The 23,571-nt window shown below is 35.1% G+C and overlaps 5 protein-coding genes across 5 annotated transcripts in view; 4 read left to right on the top strand and 1 right to left on the bottom strand.

Annotated features, from left to right (window-relative positions):
- LOC109599299 (sex peptide receptor) overlaps window positions 1-23,571 on the bottom strand; it is an 87,731-nt gene that overhangs the window by 61,862 nt on the left and 2,298 nt on the right. The gene's annotated exons all lie outside the window — the stretch shown is intronic.
- Window positions 1,027-4,924, top strand: LOC109600404 (putative helicase mov-10-B.1). Its single transcript, XM_020016551.2, has 13 exons — window positions 1,027-1,181; window positions 1,239-1,460; window positions 1,512-1,674; window positions 1,728-2,064; window positions 2,161-2,300; window positions 2,358-2,486; window positions 2,619-2,933; window positions 2,989-3,153; window positions 3,207-3,348; window positions 3,404-3,651; window positions 3,708-4,208; window positions 4,261-4,567; window positions 4,619-4,924. The coding sequence occupies exons 1-13, from the start codon at window positions 1,172-1,174 to the stop codon at window positions 4,862-4,864; spliced, it is 2,925 nt and encodes a 974-aa protein (XP_019872110.2). The 5' UTR covers window positions 1,027-1,171; the 3' UTR covers window positions 4,865-4,924.
- On the top strand, window positions 15,817-17,363 carry LOC109600392 (beta-mannosidase-like). Its single transcript, XM_049963743.1, has 3 exons — window positions 15,817-15,952; window positions 16,010-16,924; window positions 16,977-17,363. The coding sequence occupies exons 1-3, from the start codon at window positions 15,847-15,849 to the stop codon at window positions 17,276-17,278; spliced, it is 1,323 nt and encodes a 440-aa protein (XP_049819700.1). The 5' UTR covers window positions 15,817-15,846; the 3' UTR covers window positions 17,279-17,363.
- LOC109600393 (beta-mannosidase-like) lies at window positions 17,338-19,031 on the top strand. The gene is made up of 6 exons (XM_020016539.2): window positions 17,338-17,421; window positions 17,475-17,677; window positions 17,729-18,154; window positions 18,213-18,427; window positions 18,484-18,687; window positions 18,745-19,031. The coding sequence occupies exons 2-6, from the start codon at window positions 17,551-17,553 to the stop codon at window positions 18,979-18,981; spliced, it is 1,209 nt and encodes a 402-aa protein (XP_019872098.2). The 5' UTR covers window positions 17,338-17,421; window positions 17,475-17,550; the 3' UTR covers window positions 18,982-19,031.
- On the top strand, window positions 19,631-22,886 carry LOC109600394 (beta-mannosidase). The gene is made up of 11 exons (XM_020016540.2): window positions 19,631-19,741; window positions 19,800-19,949; window positions 20,009-20,363; window positions 20,422-20,677; window positions 20,731-21,173; window positions 21,226-21,327; window positions 21,385-21,587; window positions 21,644-21,921; window positions 21,978-22,337; window positions 22,393-22,599; window positions 22,650-22,886. Exons 1-11 carry the CDS (start codon window positions 19,633-19,635, stop codon window positions 22,884-22,886), a joined length of 2,700 nt encoding a protein of 899 aa, XP_019872099.1. The 5' UTR covers window positions 19,631-19,632.

Genomic DNA, 23,571 nt, shown 5'->3' with positions numbered 1-23,571 from the left:
AGGGAGTTATTATACGAATTTAACTAACTAGAGGTCGAGACGGTTGAAAGCAGCATAAACTACACATTGTATCAGGCCACTTAACTTTCAAAAGACCAATTTTCTCTCCAGCTTTTACTTTATTACGTCTATATCGTTACTTAATCCAATATTCAACGAATTTAAACGAGAAAATACGTATTAGTTTTTGTGTAAACCCTTAAAATCAGTATAAATATGCTCGAATTGAATTTTATATAAAAAAACTAGTTGAAGGACGCATTATTTACATAGGAAGGAAATGTGTCACTTCAGAAATTGAGGGCGCAGAAGGGATGACGGTTTTATAAACATGTGACATCGACATGAACGCCTGAAACTTGCAGGAGACGTTATAATTTATTCATATTCGGCCCTTATAACTCTTTCGAAAAGTTGTCTTGGACTTTAATTTAACAAATTCAACTGCAATTTCTTGTCAATCAAATGTTTTAAAGGGTTGTCGTAACTTTATAGACAGTTGTTAGGTTACAGCCGAAGTATTTGTCTTGATACGAGATTAGTTTGTAACATAATAGTTTTGTTTGGGCTATTAATTAAAGTTAAACAAATTTAGTTTGGCACTTTGACAAAATTTATCGAATTTACGATTAACCTTTTAGGGTTTAAAGGATTTATCATTCAATGTATAATTTAATATCAAACTGGGGGCAAGGAATTAAATAATTTAAGTAAATTTTAATGAAATTTATTATTGTATCGATGTACCCGATTATAACCAATAAGAGGATCTGCCTCTGTATCTAAGTTTGAATTACATTGTCCCAAATTTACTCTAGGTAAAATTAATTTACAACTGTCCTTACTTAAACAGTTCACGTAATCAAAATTAACGTCCCTGATAATAGTAATTGTATTCATGAACTCCAACTATGTCTCAAATTAATTGAGAAGACATAAAGTAAATTTAAATAATTATTGATTAGGACGAACCACACGGTAGATTTAAAAACAATTTGATTGTAAAAAACTAGTTTTTTTAAACAAATCAAAATGGACGGTGGTGTGCAATCCTATTAATAAATTTCGTTAAAATACACAAATATTAATGTTATTGATTGCACATATCGATTGATCTTATTCGTATATCGTATTTGTTATTATAGAGTTATAAATTGTTAAATTTGTAAACATGGATCTTCGTAAGTTTAATAATTATGGTCGTTAACGTATGATTAATAGTGATTAATTAATTACAGATGAATTCATAACTGTGCTGATAGAAAAAGGAGTGATACAGGGCTACAAGGCCCACAAAGAAAAGGTGAGACAACTGTACCACGAAGAATGTAAAGGGAGCATCGTCAAAAAGAACTACTGGGTCTATTTGATGGAATTGTGGACGTTATGGCTGGTGAACAGATTTACGAAGAAAACCGTGTTTTTCAATAAAGATTGGGTCGACTACTTAACACGAAGAGGTTAATATATAACTTAGTTGCTTTAATTTTTAACATCCAATTGTTTCTCAGCTGCAGAATTGAAAAGACGAAAGGCTCTGGCGCCTGTGGAACGAAACTATGTTACTACAAATTTTTGTAAGTTGTGCACTCAATGTGTTCATGGTGAAAGCGAGTTCGAGTCACACAAGATCAGTATACCCCACAACACCAGGATTCTGTACATAACAAAAAAGTTAATACATTTATGACTTTACTTTATTTGATATTCATGTAAAATCATTTTAGCTTAACTGACATACTGAGTCTGGATGTGAAAGTGTTTGAAGCCAACCAACAAATTAAAACAGTCAAAAAGGAAGTAGGCCAAAAATGTGATTTGATTTTCAAGTTTACCAACAACAACGAGTCCCAACTAAATTTACTAGACCTTATTAAAATTAATAGTGGTGTGAAAGAAATCAAGATCGCCAAGAATTGTTTTCCTCGTATCGTTAATCGCAACGAGACTGTTTCTATTCCGATGGAAGGTATGTTCCACAACAGTGCCACATTCACGTTGCCCATTGTTGCTGTTTTCGAGAATCTAACAACAAACACCAAAAATTACCTGCTGTACGAAATGGTGAGCCTTATAATTGTTTAAATAATCCACAAAATTAATGTTAGGTTATGTTGCACTAGACAAATTACAAAATGTCATTGTATTTTTGTGTTTTAGCCGTTTGAAATAACCTCAGAGTACTCAAACCTGGCATTAGAAGACGGGAAAGCCGTTGAGGAAACCGTTGGAAAAACTGAGCCACCACCAATATGTGATGTAGTCGAAGTCGTGATCCCAGGGATAAAACCTAGTGGAAGGTACCTATGTTAAAACAACATTCACTTGATCTAGAAGACACTTGTCGTCTTTTTAAGGAAACCCATTGATCCCGTCCGACTCCCTAAGTACGAATTTCCGTATTACATGACCCAGAATTTGAGCAAGGTCATGAAGCTCTATCCTGAATTCATCAAAAGAGGCCGCCCCAATGAGTCGATGAACATGTACTTAATGACTTAATGATGATTTAGGTTGCTGCTATGTACAAATCAGTAAGTTTCTATGGGAATAGAAATTTACTGATGCAGTACATTAGTAACAACTTCAATATAAAATCACTAACACATATTTTTTAGTATATTAGCAAGGCAGTATTTCAGCATAACCACCAGAATTCAAGAACACAAATACGCCCACACTCTGCACACGTTGTTGTATCTGGAGGAGAATCAGATGCGACAAGATATTAAACAATACAACATCTTCTCTAGCTTAACACATGTTAACAAGAACATCTATGCTCTTGATGTTCAAGGTTTGGCCGAGGCGAGGCCCTCTTTGCTTCTAGGTGATTCTGTTTACGTCAAATTTGAGCCTGACGATAAATATACTTATCAGGGAATTGTCCACGACATCAACGAGACGCGTGTACTTCTTGGATTCCACTCCAAGTAATTTTGCTTCATTAATTAATTATTTTTGTGTGTAATTTTGTTTTGTAAATAGGTTTAAGAACATCCATTCGGACAACAGGAAGTTCCACATAGAGTTTGCTTTCAACAGGAGACCTTTGAAGGTGGAACATCAAGCTATTGATTTGATTTCCCATCACAAGATTGGCAAATACTTTTTCCCGAAAAAGAGCATTAGACTAATGCCAAATATGAGTCAGTAAGTACGTTATTTCAAGTCATTGGCATCAAATTAAAATTTATCTATTTTAGAGTGAAATTTGCAAACAATTGTCTTAATTATGAGCAACGTATTGCTGTCTTAAACATCCTGGAAGAGAAAGATGTGCCCTATTTGTTGTTTGGACCTCCTGGGACTGGCAAAACTTACACCTTAGTCGAAGCAATTTATCAAGTAATTAGTTATTAGTTATTCTGTCACATTGAAATCACCTTTTAATTAATTTAAGGTTTGGAAAATGAAAAAGGATTACAAAATTCTAGTATGCACTCCATCTAACTCATCGGCTAACGAAATAACGAACAGATTGCTAAAGTACGTGCCCAGAACTGATGTTTTCAGACTGTTGGGGTCGGTTTATGGTGTGGACAACTCTATGGAGTTCCCCGACATTTGCAACTTAGACGGAGAGTTTCCTCCAATAAGCTTACTGTTAAAATACAGGATCATGCTGACCACAGTCGTTACAGCCGGACGGTAACATAATTGTCCACCAAAGTTATTAGTTTAATCAATTCTTTTGTACTTTTTAGATTAATTAACGGAGGTTTGCCTTCGAAACATTACTCGTACGTGTTCATCGACGAAAGCGGTTACGCCACAGAACCGGAAACTCTGATTCCAGTCGCCGGAATTCTAACAACTAAGGCTCATAAAGGTCATTTTTGTGGGCAGCTGGTGCTGGCTGGGGATCCCAAACAACTGGGGCCGAGGATTCATTCGAATTTCGTTAAGTTCTGCGGCCTGGGCATGTCCATGTTGGAACGGTTGATGACCACGTGCAACTTGTACGCCAGAGACTCTGAGACGGGGAAATACGACACCAAGTACGTCACCAAGTTGATCAAGAACTACAGGTCGCACCCGGAGATCCTGAAGGTTCCTAATGAGCTGTTTTACGATGGGGACTTAGTGGCTGCGGGCAACGAGCACATTGGTTTGTTCAGTGGCTGGGACCACTTGATGAAGACGGACTTTCCTCTTTTGTTCCACCATGTTGAGGGGCAAGATAGGAAGGACAAAGACTCCCCCAGGTAACAACTGAATTCATTTCAAACTATTTACACGTGTAAGTTTTGCTTTTAGCTTCTACAACATACAAGAGGTGGAAATTGTCATGGATTACCTCAGGAAGATCGTCAATAGAAAGATGTGCAACGTGAAGATCACACAAAGCCACATAGGAATAATTTCCCCGTACAGGAAACAGGTCCTGAAACTGAAGGAGGCGTGCGGCCGCAAGGGGTGGAAGGACATCCTCATCGGATCTGTTGAGCAGTTCCAAGGTAAAGAGAAGACGGTGATAATTATGTCGACCGTTCGTTCGCAGTCCTCGAAGGACATAATGAACATCGACAAAAAGTTCGAATTGGGCTTTTTGAGGAACGCAAAGGTAAACGACCCGTGTGGAAAAGGTGCGCGAATTGATTTCGGTGTGTTTCAGCGATTCAATGTGGCCGTAACGAGGTCGAAGGCGTTATTGATAACGGTGGGAAATGGAAATGTCTTGAAACAGGACCCCAATTGGAAACGTCTGTTGGATCACTGTTCGGCGAATGATTCCGTCATAGGAAACGGTCTAGACTTGTCCGACTCCTTTGATATGAGCGCCGACAACGTGTTCCGTTCGAACGTCAACGACATCGATGACTCCAATGAAATTATCGAGTTTTCTTTTGATAACATATAAAAGTGGTTTTTGTATTACTATGAATTGCGTTTATTTTATTAAAACTTAGTTATCCAATCATTTTTCTTTTCGTCCTCCTTCCCGAACCCAAAACAAAACTAATAAAAGTCATGAATGGAAGCACATTAAAATAAAAATCTCGGGAGACAGTTTAAGAACTCCGGAACCGAGTTATATTTGCGGCATTGTTTTCATTTTATTTAATAATTCAGTTATGATGTCGCGGAGAATTTAAATGGACTTTAAAGTGTTCGGGCTTTCGTCCCGGCAAGAAATACAATTGAAGCTGAAAATATCTGAGGAAATGAACGTTAAGTCCCACGCTTTGAATATTAATTGAGAGCCCGTTTCGAAATTTATTTGGAAATGAATGCTGCAATATTAACAAGTATTACTCAAAAAAAAAATAATTTTGTTGCTGTAACTAATTGGATTTTTTAGGTTTTGATTTATAATATCAAATTAATTAACTAATATAATTTTAATTAAGTTTTACACGGCGGAATTATTAATTAAAACGAGGTATTAAACAAAACACGGTTATTAAATTATGAATGAATGAAAATAAGGCAAATTTATTGATTTAATACATTTGTACAATACAGTGTCGGTTAAGCAACAAACAAGAAGATAAACCTGCAGTAGCTTTGACATAGTTTGAAAGTATGTTCGAATACATTTGTGTATCAGGAACGGTAATGATTATGAACCTTTTAAAACTTTAACGTTTATCTTCATATATCAGGATGAAGTTTCAGTGAGTTCCATTAGTTTGTTTCCTTTAAAGTGCAGCCACGAGATTCAAGATAGTGCTTACAAAAGGACATTTTAAAACGGCGTCAGGAAAATGGTAAATGAACATTCTAAGCAACTCTGCAGGAATTTTAGAAGGTGTTTTCATAATTTATCACGTCCTAAATAGGGCAAGGTTGTTTCAATGTTTTACACATTTTTATTTTATGTTTAGATTCTCAAGTTTGTTATAAGAAATCAATAATAAACCAATGTCTGTCCAATGACGGACGTTATTATTATGAATTTGAGTGGTGCACAGAACAGTGGCGAACACCATTGATGGTTAATTAAGTAAATATGATCCGGCGTCGATTTTATCTAGAAATAGAACTCGAATGGGGATGATTTCAAATACAGTTCACTGCGAATTATTTATTAATATATGAACCGGCTCCGAATCCTCAATGTGTCGACGTCGATTTAATTTAATTTAGCGTTTATTTCGGATGCGACTGGGATTTCCACTTGTTCCCATCCAGCAGCATTTAAACATAATTATTTCAGCGTGACGTCCGCCTCGCCCGTTCGATTGCCGTCATTTTAAATTTCCAATTTAGGTCTATTCATCGAAAAATCCACTTTATTTGGGTTCTTTTTAAAACTATTGTGCGTGTGTCTTAACGTGCTTTAAGGGAGGGCAACAGGTACGTCCCCTCCTGGAGTTTTTTGCGTTTAATTAAGGGTCGTCATGACGACCGCGCCACCTCGATTTCGTTAATTCGATTTGTGCGACATTAGCACCTGTGTGATGCGCCGGTTGCGTAATTTTTGCGCACGTTTCGTTATTAAACTTGTATTGAATTACGATTCTGGTGTGCGGCGCAAAACCGGATTATGAGATGGGCGTTTTACTAACTCAATTAAACTTACAATTTCCGCTCAGCATCGGAAGTTTTTGTGAAAATAAATTAGCACGTCGCTTACAGCTATGAATTACATTTGATAAATTGTAATTTTAGGCAAATTTTCTTTAAACTATTCCTTAAAAGTTATGGGATTTTAAATTATTGTTAAAGTTAAGCTTCCACAATTTTATCGTTGAATTAAAAGTTCGGGTCTACTAAATGGTGCATTATACTACATAAATTTTATAACGGTTACTTAAATTTTTAATACTTTTGTTTACGATTTTAAGTAGTGCCCTATTTTATACTATTTCAGTTTTAATATCCATTTTAATTGTTTTCAAACATTAAAACTGAAATATCTCAAAAACGACTGTTTTAATCAAAATCAATGTAAAGTAATTTTTTGTTCCAAATTGTGCAAAGATTATGAAAAACTTGAGAGTTATAAAAAATATTTAGTGGTGTAGAAAATAGATCGAGAACATGAGTGGAACCCCCAGAATCTACGCCACTGTAACAATACGGACAAAGTTTATTACATTGAATTGTAGACGTGTATTTTAGAATATTACATACAAAATTTGAACACAATTGGACTAAAGGTTACGAAAATATGAGTAAAAAACAACAAAGGAACATTCAACTATTCAGAAATATATTAGAGTAATTTAAATAAACTAGTTCTAACTACACAGAACTAATTTTCGAATTGAAAATTGAAATATAAACTTGAGCGTTACATTAAGAACAAATTGACGTAAGCAAAGCGACCTTTAACATTTGAGAAAATGGAAAAACAACATTTTAAACCCCGAAATCCATTAACATGGAAACCGGTGGCGTTTAAGAGGAACTGGATTTATGCATCCACGACTAACATTTCATCTCCTTCAATTATCCATCAACTTTTGCGGAACCGTCTTAATTAAACCCTAATTTCATTCAATAATTACTCGGATTTTCTCCTGCCACACCAAGTATTCCGATTACCGTCGTCGAAAGCAGCAAATTTTAATCTTTTCGTTGATTACGGAATTACCTGCGGGATTTTAATCCGGATATTCAATTTTTCCGGGCTGCGTCTTGAACGCATTGTTTCCCGGATTGACGAGGAAAATATCGATAATTCGACGTAAAAATAAATTGAATATTGCCTTGTTTACGGACGTTAAAGTAAATTTCATTTAGAACGACTCTCCGTGATGAGCTGCGGAGATGAATAAATGCAATTTTCCTTTTTCATTTAGAAAATGAAACTTCCGTATTTGCCATTGAGTGACAGTCGAGTTTCCTTTTAATATATTCGAGATTAATACGTCACAAGACGAAGGAGGCAAATTAACGAAACGTTTAACATACAGCTTCTTTTTAGCAATTAGCCGATGCCGCAGCGTTAATTAGTTTCCAGATTAAAATTTTATAACGACTAATAAAAAATAATTTGTTTGGACCCCACGCAATTAAAGCCCGATAGGGGTCGAATAAATTTCGCTGAGTGTTCGAACGCCGAATTTAATTAGCTAAAGTTTTTTGGACCATTAATATGTAATCGGGTTCCAGTTTGGCGAAGAATCGCAAACTTTGGATGGGCTTTTTGCATATTTAATCACTATTGTGGTTCAATTTTAACGGTTTGTTTAGGCACGGATCAAACAAATGTTTCATGGAAAAAATATCCGGTTGGAAAGTTGGAGGATCTGAGATACTGTGGCTGATGAAATATTCATTATTGTCGTCACCTTTTTCATTCCTAAATTAGTTATGGGGAAACAAATAATCTGAAATTTTTCTGGCACAGAAAAACCACATCAAACATTTTATTTTATTTATTTAAAATATTTAACGTAAAATACACCATTGTATCGTGTTGTCAGTGACTGAGGGTTTGTATGAAAAATATATTTTAGCTAAAATTAAATGTTTTTATGAACAAAAAGAGTGAAAATTGATGAAACACAAAACGCCTGGAAACAATATCAAATGCCATGAAACTGACGCGTTCAATTTAGTGCATCAAGCCGCTTTTTGTTAAAATGATTGACATTAAAACCATGCAGAGTATAAATCGCTGTGTCATGAATAAATCAAATTGTATATCCCGATAAGAATCATCAATAAAACATCGTGACTGCTTCATTCGAAAAAACAATTGTATCCATTAACCTGGTCGCACTTGTAAAATGCAATTATGCTTCAAGAGTCACCCCTCAAGTTAAAAACACTGAATCCAATATAAAATCACTCGACAACTCTTGTTTTACACTCCCAACAGTATTTCGGTGTTTAATTGCTCGCACATTTTATAACACACTCGAATGGAATAACATCCATTAGCGAAACGAAATGCAAAAGCGAAAACAATAAAGTCATAAAATAAACTCGTTAAACTCCGCCCCCCAATATCGTGTCGGAGGAGGAATCACCCCCCAAATACCAAAGTTAATGATTTTATTTAAACACGGAGCGAATGTAAATGAATGTGTTGCTTCAGTTGATTAGAAAGAATAGTCGGAACGTGTGGAAGTAGCTGGGAACAACCCCCACATAAATCACGTGTGTCTCGTCAAAACATATTTCTTGGCTTGATTACAGTAAAATTCAAAGTAAACGTAATAAACATCCCGAGATATGTAAATGTTGCTATCTCGAGATGGTTTAACTACATTATTCATCTGGTTATCTGGGGAGTAATTCCAATTTGTATCTGTCGGGATAATTAGAAGTGGGTGCGTACAATTAATATCATATTGTAATCGTTAAGAAATTTTACACTAACTTGATTAATTATAATTACAATCCCAAAAGGGTAATTAGAACAACATTCACAAAAATATGGGTTCTTTGTTATTTAATAATAATATGGAGTAATTAACATTATTACTGACTTTGTTAATATGTAAGTGCATAAATTATCTGCTTAAAGTGTCGTTAGAATAACATTAACATTAACAAGTATGTTTTCTTTATGTCACAAAAGTGACTTTATGATAATGAATATTGAATTAATATACAATGTGGCCCATTTAAAAGTGAACACTCCCACTTTTTTGTTTAAGTTTGACAATCAGTAACTACACCACTGAATTAAACACCCTCTGAAATAAGTATATACCATATTTGATTAAAAAATTATGCCTACTCATAATTCTTCTTATGAATATATCTTTTAATTAAGTAACCTGCTAAAATGACACAAATTATTCTGTTTTTTTTAAGAATATTGAATTAGTAAACATTAAAAGACATTCTGTGTTCACTATTAGCATAAAATTGAGTTCATCAGCCGAATTGAAATTCCATGCATTCCACGAATAAGCCAGAAATATCCATATACCATACAATAAAACAAGACAATGTTCGTGGCAGGCAAAAACATGAAATATTCATAGTGTCCCCATATAATATTCATAAAATGTAAAGCAAATAATTCTTTAATGCCTCGACACAATTGCCTTGACTCCCTTTTTATTTCCCCCCGTTAGACACTTTTCTGCTCTCATAAATGCCGTATGCAAATTTAATTGTGCGCTCACACGTATGTACTAAGTGCATTTTGTCACTACTCCCTGCCTCGTAAAGCCGATAAATCACCTTGTGTGAAGAAGCGTTTTAAATTTACGACTTTCGGCCGTGATAACTCATTTTCCGACTTAATGGACTATTAACGGTAACGTGCTCCAATTTTCGTGTTTTTTTAACCGTTGTGTCCGTGCTTAGAGTGCACACCTGAGGTTTCCAACTTTGGCTTGACTCAATTAAAACAATAAATTGAAAGGAAATCTTCCTGTTGTCCTTGTATTATCAAAGGGATTATTCAAATTTTAATTATTTATATAAATTTAATCGAATAATGACCAAAACACAGCTCAAGTTATCCAATAAACTACAGATAAGGACGACGTCAACCATATTCCAAAAACTACTAAAAGAAGTATTCTCAATAAAAATGGCTTTGAAGTGAACAATTTTAAAAATTCATGACTACCGTATCAAGTTAAATAATGGTTTAAACGTAACGTGTTTGTAAGTATTCAACAAAATAAAGGTTAGTAACGATACTGATGAACGAAATTTATAACAACGAGTGTTATTTACTTTTCACGTTGCTGTGAGTATTCAAATATGCACCGATTAAAATTGTACAGTCAGTAATTGATGCTCCGGATAAACGTGGCTCAATTTTATCGAATTTAAATTGGGTTTCGTAGTTTTATACCCCTTTAACTGGGTCGATTAATCCCCATTTTTATTATCGCAAAGCATTTTATGTGTGCAAACAGTGGTAAGTTTAAAGATTAATCAAAAAAGTAGCTAGGGAAGGTTTTGTAAATATTTTATTATGAAATGGTTTAGGAAAAAAGATTTTCAGGTGCGTTGAGAAGGGTAATCCTATTAGAAGCCGCCACGAAGCCTCTCCAGTAACCGAAGTTGGTCGAAGAACGCGCATAAAGTATTTATTTGTATATTGTGCAAACTGTTTACCGGATGGATCCCTTTCTATCTAATAAATCCAAGTAAACCGGCTTAACTGGAAGTTGGAACAGATTTTGATTAAATCTCGGGGAAGCAGTAAATTTAACATCACAAAGAATACCATCGTGCCGCCGATAAGACTCACAGAGATTCCGTCCGGAATTTATCCGTGAGAGATATGTGACGAACATACTCCGATTGCGACATTACGTGAACTGGAATTTCAAGATTTCAATGAGCCTGGCCGGATGAATTATGTCCGGAGGCGCTTTGTACAACTGCTGTGTCTCACTTTTAACCTTTAAGTCTCGTCAAAGGGTCACACTTCTGTTTAACTCGGTCAATTCAATCAGATTGTGTCTTGAAATACATTTAATGACAAATAGTGTATCTGATAAATCATAAAAAAACAATATTCTACTCAGTTAAATCACAAGATATGCATTGTTTGTATAGTAAGGAAAATCAATCTAACCCTCATGAAAGCCCTCTTAAAACTGCGGGAAAGAAAAATATTGGTCCGGCGCAAATCCACCGTTGATGTTGATAAATGCAAATAAGAAATAGTGGGTAAGCCGAAATCGCTGAAATCCTGCGACTTTGCGCATGTTGACAGGATGCTCGAGGAACAAACATAGTTGGGCCATCATGTGTTTCTCGCACACGGCCCATTTCCCTAAACAAACACTCGTGCAATGGACGTGCACGCGTCTATCAGATCAAGAATCGCCAGTTAACACGTATCGGAAAACAATTCGAAGGCAGTTATGTGTTCGCCCTAAATAGTTATGTGCATCGTTATGTCCCGCCACCGTAATTATCCGCACGGACGTTATGGAGATTTGTTGCGACTGCCCAACGTTTACATTACCCCTAATTGTTTTTATGGGATGTCTTGTGATGCTAATTTATTTCCTATATTTATGTGGCGCATCCACCATTATTTCAAATAATCATGTCCACACATAAATCGAAATTTATTAACTAGAATTAACGCCAACTATGACCTTGTTTTAATTTATGATAGCCCTTAATTTTATTATAATTAGACTTTTTAATTCAATCGGTAATTTATTAAATTCCGGCGCATATTAAATAATGGCGCATCCACCATTATTACAAATATAAATTTGTAGGTAGTAATTTATATTGTCAATTAAAAATTTTAACTACTTTTTTATATTTAAATCACCTTTAAAATTACATATTGTAAAACTTTCATATGCCATAAAACTTTATTATTTCGAAAAATTTCAATGCATATATGTAAATATTCTAAAAATAATAAATTAAATAATGGTATATTATCATAATTAAACGAATATTATTATTAAAATGGTGAATAATTTAGCCGATTGCCCCTAATTGTTTTTATGGGATGTCTTGTGATGCCAATTATCCCCTATTTTTACGTGGCGCATTCACCATTATTTCAAATAATCAACTTCAATCATGTCTGCACATAAATCGATATTTATTAACTAGAATTAATGCCAATTATGAACTTGTTTTTAATTTATGACAGCACTCGATTTTATTATAATTAGATTGCTTTTTAATTTAATTGGTAATTTATTAAATTCCGACGCATATTAAATAATGGCGCATTCACCATTATTACAAATATAGATTTATAGGTACTAATTTATATTTTCAATTAAAATTTTAACTACTTTTTATATTTATGGGTTTTAATCAACTCCAAAAACTTCAAGTAACGACTCATTTTAAAATTAATTACTTAATCAATATTTGATTGTTTCGTTTCAATTTTTAATAAAATTTGTTGTGATTCAACTTTCTTTACTTATACTTAGTATTTTAATACATTATAGTCTTTATGAAAACACATAAATTATATTTTAATAATGGTCGTAGAAAATGTTGTTATTTTTACAATATTTTTACAACTGTTTCGGTTTTATTACATCATTAAAACAATGTGTAATGTAACATTTATAACCACCTTTAAATAACATTTTGTAAAACTTTCATATACTATAAAAGTTTATTATTTCGAAAAATTTCAATGCATATAATTTTCTAAAAACAATAAATTAATTTAATGGCTTGTTATTATAATTAAATAAATATTATATTGAAATGGTGAATAATTTTGCCTTTAATAACATCAACATTTCATTACAGAAACTATAATCTATTATTCATTCTTGTGAACTCAATATCGACTTAGTTTAAATACATTTTACATATTTCAGTCGAAATTAACTTGAATATATTGTAATTTATTCCGGTGCCAACACACAAGTTTGGTAATACTGATACTAATGCATGAAATGGGTGTAACATACAAATTAGCACAATGTATAACTTCACTAAACGTCCTATTAGAAATTAAAATTAAACGCGGCGAAGATGAAAACTTTTATAGGGCAATAAAATAGGAAATAAATTATATTCAACGGTAACGATAGAAATAAAATCGAATTTAACGTGAATATTTTGCCAAGTGGAATTAATATTTCCATATTTAGTTGAGAATTATACAATTGAATGTTAACGGCACACGGTTTTCGAATTAATCGGATGTGTACAATTATTATGCATTAATTACCTCCATTCCAATGTTCAGGAACAATCGATAAAAATGCTTTTTATAACATAAAATTAAAGAAGGGTAAAACCGGGATCAATAACGATGATCCTAAACCCAGGAAAGAGTTTATGAACAATAATTTCGACCCTCGGGACGACACGGTTATTAAGTTAGAGATTCCCCCGGAGTTCGTCCCCGACACGCATTCTTTTCAGGTGGCAGAACAAGAAGTTCGAAGGGCGGTTGATCGAAGGAAGTGGCAAGTCCGCACTAATTCCCCCCTTATGAATATTCAGGATCGGTCAGATGTCACGTCGGCGAATTTATTCACTTCGTGTGCGTTTCCGCTCCGTTGCCTTCGGGGGTTAAAAAGAAATGCTGTGTAATTAATGGGGGGATGATTAAAATATGTTTACAACTAGTTAAGTTTTATTTAATGAAAAAGGTTATGGGCGTTCTTCGCACATGAACGCAGTGTCTGCCATTTTTGCATATCCTAACTACATTTATGTAAATCAAGCCCATATACGTGAAAACTCCGAGACATGCACGAGTCTATATATATCTGAGACGGGATTTAAAATGGAAAAATGAATTGTCAGATTTCGGTGTTTGCAAGTTATACATAAACTTTGGGTTGATAATATGATGTGCCCGAGGAGTGTGACACTCAAAAATAATCTGGTTTACCATGAAAAATGTCTCAAGAAGTGACGTGAATTACCGAAGAAATTTGTTACAGACAAAAGGACACGCCCAAAAGTTTCACCCTCCTGCATAATATTTTTCAAAGTTTTTAATAAAGACATTAATCATTATCAGGCAGTTTTAAAGCACCGGTGACAACTTTTAAATTGTGTTATGGGATCACAAGAAAAATGGCACAATGAAAGTGGGAAACGTGATAATAAACTAATTATAAAAGTATTTAATTAGTGCCCAAAACAAAATAATCATTGTCAAGGGTAAATGAGCGATGGATAATAAAAATGGCCACCTCCCAAAACATGTAACAACGTGAGCCCACCATTAAACAGTTTCACGACTACGTGAACCCGACATTGAAACCCACCTTGGCAGAGATTTCACGCGCTCCACACATTATTAATGTCTCTGGGGTTCGTTGTCGCGGCGAAGAAGAGAAAAAAAACTAATATCCTGCGGGAGACATCGAGCCTTATGATTGTACGAAATGTTGATGTTATTAATAAAAAAGAGGAAATACCGAGACGCAGGGTGGGACGTAATTTGCCCCCGAGCCTCCTCCACCTGTATCGACTTTGCTGAATCAGGGACGTTTTCTGTTTTTGCCCTGCCATTTGTGTTATGTCGCATGATTACATTGGTTTCTTTGATTAATCGTTCGAGCTGAAGCGATGGAGTGTGCCGAGATATGAGATTTTGCTCGTGCAACTTTGGAAAACGAAACCATGCTCAAGATGTAATCGTATGTTGACAACGGAGAGGCAAACTTTGATTAAGGTTATCAAAGATTCAGACAAACGAGAATTTCTCTCACTAAAACAAATTGTCTGCTGGAGTCTTTAAACTAGTCAGTTTCTCGTTCATACAAATTAAACTGCTTCAAATTTAATCCCTTTAACTAAAACCACTTGTCTTACCAAGGAATATATTTAAACATTGATAAATATGTATGTAATTTGTTTACTGGTGTAATTAATCTGTGTATCCGTGCTAATACAAAGGATTATTTCAAGTTTTTGAACCAAACGAAAACCGTATATTATCACTAATTCATAAACACAAAGTGTTGACATTTCAAATCCGGTGTCTGTTCTTTTCAGGTGGAATCGTATCATTTATACTCGACGAGAAATACAGGACAGACACATAATTAATTTAGGATTTACTGCTCTCATCCGGTTACTGATTTAATTATAAACTCTTTGTTCTGCCCTCTCTAATATACCAACATATACATACAAGGTTTGGTTTGGGTTTGTTAATTAGGGAACATCGCACCACTTTTTAAGTTTGTATAATCGGCAGAATCGGAAATAATGTGATGCTATTGTTACCTAGCAAAAAACGACAAAACGATTCTATTTTTATTAAATTAAATAAACAATTAAATTAAGATAACTCAGAAAGTGATTAAATAATTTTAATAACATTTATTTTAGTTCAAAGGTTTTATTTATTTACCATACATTTTCAAGTGTTATAATCCTTATCAACTTCGTAATATCAAATGATTTATTGTTGCTAAGTAAATCTATCAGATACCACATGTATAAGTATAGAAATTCCGGCACACTTTCAATATTTACTTCCATATTTACGCGAGAATGAAGTACCGAATTACATGTCTACTTTTTCTAAGCTTCGTCTACTCCAACGCTCTGAAACTTCAAGACTTAGGAGGTGATTGGATCCTTGAAGATGACAAAAGAGGTAAATAGCATCCAGTACTTCAATTAACAATGCCAACTGAAAATATTTATTCTGTAGAGTATCGAAATTTGAAAGCAACAGTCCCCGGAGGAGTTTACACTGATCTCCTCAATAACAACATTATAGAAGACATCTTCTTCAGATACAGAGACACCGAATACAAATGGATCCCAAGAACCAACTGGACTTACAGCAGAACTTTCACAGTTGATTCACAGCTTCTCAGTCATGAGAACGTCAGAATTAAATTCGAAGGTTTGGACACCGTCTCAACAATCGTCATCAACAACGTAACAGTTGGTGATACGGAAAACATGTTCCGTCAATATTTATTTGACATCAAAAACTTGCTGCATGAAGGTGAAAACGTTATTGAAGTTCGTTTCTTTAATCCCATTGAAGCTGGTGAAATCCGCAACAAAGAATTCACCGAAGGTTACATCATACCTCCTGAGTGTGTACCTCCGGAATATAATGGGGAGTGTTACGTTAACCAATTGAGAAAAATGCAGGCTTCATATTCTTGGGATTGGGGGCCATCCTTTCCTTCCGTGGGAATCTGGAAGAACGTGACCATCGAAGCTTACAACGAAGCTGTTATTCATTATGTGGTAGCTGACGTTGCTAATGCAACTGTTGATGATTGGCTTATTAATATTGATGTATACTTTTCTGATAATAACGATGGAAGTGTGCAAGGAAAGTTGCTTGCCCTTTTGGAAATTAATGAACACCTAAGTGTGACTCAACAAGTTGAAGTTAATGTTAACAAAAATGAATACGAAGAACTTGTTCAATACATTAATCTTACCATAAAGAAATCTGACGTAGAACTTTGGTGGCCTAACGGATTTGGACAGCAAAAACTTTATAAATTGCATGTTGTTTTTACCAGCAATAAGGACCAAGAACAATCATCAAAGTCAGTAAGAATTGGATTCAAAACCATCGAATTGATGCAAGATGAAGTTGGTAAGTCATACCATATAGAGTAATAATTATGATAATAAAATCTTGTTCACAGACTCCGGTAGGTTGTACTATTTCAAAGTCAACGGATTTCCAATGTTCATGAAAGGAGCCAACGAAATCCCTCTGCACATTCTTCCTGAAAAAGGCCAGGAATTCGAACTGGTGAACAGCATTTTAACATCGGTGAGGGACTCTCACATGAACATGCTAAGAATTTGGGGCGGTGGTGTGTACGAATCTGAAGTTTTCTACGACCTTTGCGACGAATTTGGCATCCTTGTTTGGCAAGATTTGGCTTTTGCCTCTGCTTTTTATCCGGTCCGACAAAATTTCATTGAGTATGTTTGCTACTAATTAGTTCAGGTTTAAAACAAACTAATTAATTGTGTTATTAGTAATGCCGTCTTGGAGGTTCGTCACCAAACCAAGAGGCTTCGCAGTCATGCTTCTTTGGCTGCCTTTTGTGGAAGCAATGAAAACGAATCTAATGTCAGAGGGTAATTTTTGTCTAATACTTAAAAAATACTTCTATTATTAATTAATTTAATAGATGGTGGGCATTTTTGAATGAAGGAGACCCAGAACAATACAGAGCTGACTATATTACCCTCTACATCAATGCCTTGATGCCTGAAGTACTAAGAGTTTCCCACGATCGTCTTATATACCTTTATTCAAGCCAGACTAGTGGTATCCATTCTAAAGAACAGAACTACATCGCACAAGATCCTAATGAAGAATGGTACGGCGACAGTAAGTAACCTACTATCATCAAAACCACGTTTAACAATTTTGCTTTCTCAGAACATCTATACGTTTACGACAGAGACTCCTTCGACCCCAACATAAACGCAATTCCCAGATTCATCGCCGAATATGGTTTGCAATCATATCCAGCAATGGTGTCGCTGAAAACCATCACTGACATTGAAGAAGAATTAGTTTTTGGCAGCGACTTCCTGCATCAAAGAGATCACCACCCCAACGGAGATACAGAGATGGTCCGTCTGATTAATTTCCAGTTCAACATTCCTAAAGAGGGCTCTCCAAACTATACCAACACTATTGTTTATTATTCGCAAGTAGTAGATGGATGGGGTATGAGAATATCCACGGAACATTACCGTAAATTCAGGAGTATGTATACTGAAGACGGTAAGGGACACACCATGGGTGCTCTTCTGTGGCAATTGAGCGACGTGTGGGTGGGACCATCATGGGCTGGAATTGGTGGGCTATTATATATATGAAATTTGGTAATCGTTCTATAAGTGATTTATTTCGACAGATTCTCTCGGACGTTGGAAGGTTCGTCAGTACATGGCGAGGCACTTCTTTGCCCCAGTCATAATTACAGGTTTGATTTACTCACCAAGGGAGTTAAGTATATATGCCGTGTCTGATTTGCTTGAAGAAACCTTGAAAGACCTTACTGTAACTGTCGAAGTTTACGAATGGACTAATTTCGTCCCAATTGGATCATTTTCTAAACGTGTCGATGTGGTAAGTCACTTAGCACATACATATAAAAGATCAAAACATCCCTTTAATGTCATCAGCCGCCTTCACAAACAACAACAGTGAAAGTATTCAACATTGATGATTTCTTGGTGGAAGTATGCGGGGGAGATAAAGATAAAGTTAAAAATCTGTGCTTCTTACGTCTAACCATGAAAGACAAAAATGGCAAAGACGTGGCCCCCGAAAACTTCGTCTTCCCTGGTAAGATTAAAGATGTTTGGCTAGAAACTCCGGATCTAAAGGTAAATTACTTTAATATAAACAAAATTGACCGTCACAAACATATTATTTTATTGTAGATTATTGATGTAAAAGACTTGGGAGATAACACATTTGAAATCACCCTGAAGACTGATAAGATTTGTTTGTTTGTGTGGCTGGAGTCGCACGATATCAGAGGTTTGTTTTCGGACAACGCTTTCCACATGTACACTGAAACTAAGTCGGTTACGTTCAGGAGTAATAAGCCGACGACCCTCGAGGAACTGAAACGTGTTCTCACTGTTACCAACATTCGTAATGATGAATTTAAATAGAATTATGTTTTCTTATATTGATTTTTTGTTATTAAATCGTATAAAACGTATTTTTGTGTTTTCTTTTAATATCATTTTCATGGACGAAAGTAAAAGAAATTGAGTTTCTGAACGCAGTCGAATAGAAAAGATAGGCTTAATCAGGAAATGACATCCTGTTATTTGTTTCGTAGATCTGATATATAAGTCTTTATTATATTATTGATATATTGATATGTTGATAGAATTGTTTCTAATGTCTTGTATCCAAGACGGTTGGATGATCAAGACAATCATACATGTTTTATATATTTAATTATTAATAATTTAAAAGTGTCTTAGGTAATAAAAACAAAATACTTAAAATAATTAAGATAGTCATCAACATCAAATCCATAAATTATCTATTTTAGATGACATACTTAAACTTGAAAAATTGGCTTGTGAACAAACTTTATCTCACATGTAAAATAACATTTAAAAAGATTGTAAATACTGATTAAATAAACATTAGTTGAAGTAGGTGTAATTGTTTACTCCATAACCAATGTTATTATTAGCCAAAACATATCAACCACCCAGCAACAGATTTTATCAAATAAAATTTACATACCACATCACCTACATTTATAATAACAACGCCTTCAAAACTAGTTAGTCAGTTTACAAATCATGGATCAACCGGTGGCAATTTTTTTATTTCTGACTGCACTAACAACAGCCAGTTGTCTTAAAATTGAAGACTTAGCTGGAGAATGGTCACTTAAAGATGAGTCTGGAGGTAAAATAATTTTATTGTACGTGTAAATTAATTTAATTTAATTATTCATTCATTAAAGAATACGTGGACCTAAAGGCTACCGTTCCTGGTGGAATATTTACCGACCTTCAAAACAATGGAGTGATTGGAGACCTTTACTGGAGATACGCCGACCAAGAATTGAAATGGGTTGCGAGAAGAAACTGGACTTATTCCAGAACGTTTAAAGGTACCCACTTAGTTTATCTCTGTCTCATGAAACCCAAATTAATCTATAAAATTCTTCAGTGGATAGTGAACTTCTTTCCCACGACAACATCAACATTAAGTTCGAAGGCTTGGACACATTTTCCACAATTCTAATCAACAAAAAAGAAGTGGGCACCAGCAGAAACATGTTCGTACAATATCTTTATAAAATTAAGGACGCTCTTAAGGAGGGTGACAACGAAATCGAAGTGAAATTCCAAAGCCCGATCGAAGTTGGCGAAAACATTGCTAAACAATACATTGAAGGGTATGTTATTCCACCCGAATGCGTGCCCACTGAATACCGAGGGGAATGTTACGTCAATCAGTTGAGGAAGATGCAGGCGTCTTATTCCTGGGATTGGGGGCCAGCGTTCCCGTCTGTAGGAATCTGGTAAGGATTTTAATGTGAATTCAAGTTATGTTTAACCAATATTATTCATTCTTTATAGGAAAAATGTTACGATTGAAGCTTTTAATGAGTCTATTATCCATTACGTTGTGCCAGATGTTATTGATGATAACACTGAAGAATGGACAGTGAGTGTGGATGTCTATTTTTCTAACAACGAACCAGAACAAGTTAAAGGTGTGCTCACAGCTGAACTAGAAACGGATAAAGGTAGTGTCTTAAGAAAAACCACCGTTGATGTAATAAGGGATGAGTATTATGAATTGGTTAAAACCATTACCATTACCATCAATAAGGTAAGGAAAGATTAGTACTACACGAATGAGGTTAAAACAAATAAGTATTTCAGAATGATGTACAATTATGGTGGCCAAACGGTTACGGCGACCAAAAACTTTACAAACTTACCATCATTTTCACAAGCCAAGATCTAACAGAAGTATCTATTAAAACTGCCAGAATCGGGTTCAGAACCATCGAACTGGTGCAAGACAAAGTCGTTCCGGCTCACGGTCGTTACTTCTACTATAAAGTGAACGGTTATCCCATTTTCATGAAGGGTTCCAATTCAGTTCCCCTGGACATTCTTCCGGAGAAAGGATACGACCCGGTTTTGGTGAGGAGGGTTTTGGAAACGGCTCGGGATACCAACATGAACATGATCCGCGTTTGGGGCGGGGGTGTGTATGAGTCGGACGTGTTTTTGGACATCGCAGATGACTTAGGTCTTTTGTTGTGGCATGACTACATGTGGGCCTCAGCTTTTTACCCAGCCCATGATGATTACTTAAGGTAAATATGTAATACATCCATTGAAGATGCATAAATGTAAAAATTGTTGTAGTAATGTAATTGAAGAAGTTCGCCACCAAACCAAGAGGCTTCGTGGTCACGCTTGTATTGCTACAATTGCTGCCAATAACGAAAATGAAGGCAACGTCAGAAAGTAATTTCTAATTTGTTTTCTTTTTCAAAACTTATGTTATGTTTGGTCATTTTTTAGCAATGCAGGTTGGTTGAATCAAGGAGACAAGAATCAATACCTAAAGGACTACATTAAATTAACCATCGACACAGTCAAACCAGAAGTTCTGAGAATCACCCACTCGAGAATTATTTTCTTGAACTCCAGTCCTACCAACGGTATATATTCGGATGAGCAAGGTGGTGCTGCTGTAGATCCCGGAGACAACAAACACGGAGACAGTAAGGAACACATTAACATTGATCAATAGGAAATCATTTAATTTTAAACTTATTAGTTCACAGCTATCAATATGGTGCGGAGCATTTCGATTCCACAACTTATCCAATACCTCGTTTTATATCCGAATACGGCCTTCAATCATACCCCAGCATGGATTCCTTACGTACAATCACGAATCAAACTGAAGATTTTGAATTGAAAAGCGATTTTATGGAAAACAGAAACCACCATCCAAACGGTAACAACCAAATCAGAGACATGGTCAAGAGGCAATTCAATATTCCCCAGGAAGGAACCAAGAATTATTTTAATACCATCGTGTACTACTCTCAAGTATGCTCTCATGTATTTTACTAGTTCAAAATTATTAAGAAAATTTGTTTGGCCAGGTTGTCAACGGTTACGGACTAAAATGGGCGACTGAACATTTCCGCAGGTACAGAAGCTTTGAAGCCGAAGACGGCAGAGGATATACCATGGGTGCCCTTTATTGGCAACTGAACGACGTTTGGGTTGCTCCCTCTTGGGCAAGCATCGATTATCTGGGTCGGTGGAAAGTACTTCATTACCTGGCGAGGGAATTTTTCGCCCCCATTATAGTTACAGGCCAGATTTACCAAGAAAGAAGTCTGGAGGTTTATGGAGTGTCTGACTTGCTGGAACAATCTACGAATGGCACGTTAACTTTGGGGGTATATGCTTGGACGCAACTAACTCCTCTTGATGTTATTACTAAATCCGTTACTTTGGTAATATAATTATGTTAGTTTAATTGATAGGTGATCACTTGATTGATACTTTTAGTCACCATCAGCTTCGCAATTGTTGTTCCAACACAATGTGGATGAATTTCTTGCTCAATATGAATTATGCGAAGGCGTCGACAAGGCGAAAATCAAATGTCTCATTCGTCTCACGTTGACGAACGAATCAGGAGAGTTAATCGCCCCCGAAAACTTTGTACTTCCCGGTAAAATAAAAGACGTATATCTGGAAACTCCGGATCTAACCGTAAGTTAGTCAACTTTAGATTTAAATTATGTAACAAAATTCGATTTCAGATTGAAAGTGTCGTTCAAAATGATGAGCAGAATTTCAAAATAACTTTGAAAACTGACAGGATCAGTATGTTTGTGTGGTTGGACGCCCACGAAATCAGAGGAACTTTTTCACAGAATTCGTTTCCGATGTTCACCGAAACTAAGACTGTAACTTTTAAAAGTGATAGGCCTGTGACTGTTGAAGAATTTAAGAAAGCCCTCACAGTCACCAACATCAGAAATGATGAATTCAAATAGTATTAATTAACCAATGTTAAATAATATAAAATAATTGAGTTATTTATTTTAAAGAACGTGCTTTTTTATCCCGTATACAAAATATAGACCATAAATGAGTTAGTCAAGCATAAATTACACACGTAGTGACGAGTAACACCATGTCGCATATAAAATACCATGCACAACATATCAACTATGCATATCCAGATCAATTACAAAACCAAAAATTATTACCATGTTTGCATTAGACTAAATTAAATTAGACTAGAAAACAATATCGACGCACGATTAAGTGTTTTTGACTGTGTCGAAACAATGTTAGAAACGTAATTGACATGACTGCGAGAACTGGCAATAAAATTTGACACTGTGAAAGTACTACTAATTTTTAAAATACTTATTTTATATAAATTATGTTGGTTAAGGCGGAAGAAAAAAATACTTCTGGTGGTGGTATTAAATTAGTGGTTACGTCACTTGATAGTGCATAAAATTAATAAACCATATTGGGCAGATTAAAAATAACCGTGCTCTAAACGACATTAAATGTTAATGTTAATTGCACAGTCTCCCTATTTGGCTTTCAAGGCGACTAATATTCGATGCATCATTTCCATCATAAAAATATTTCATTAACAAAGAATTTAAAAATATAGGTCAAATACTAAAAATAATTCCTTGATTAAAAATCATTACTTTATAT

This window comes from Aethina tumida, chromosome 2 (assembly GCF_024364675.1).
Source record: "Aethina tumida isolate Nest 87 chromosome 2, icAetTumi1.1, whole genome shotgun sequence".
NCBI classification, from domain to species: domain Eukaryota; kingdom Metazoa; phylum Arthropoda; class Insecta; order Coleoptera; family Nitidulidae; genus Aethina; species Aethina tumida.
This window is presented reverse-complemented; position numbering and strand designations above follow the sequence as displayed.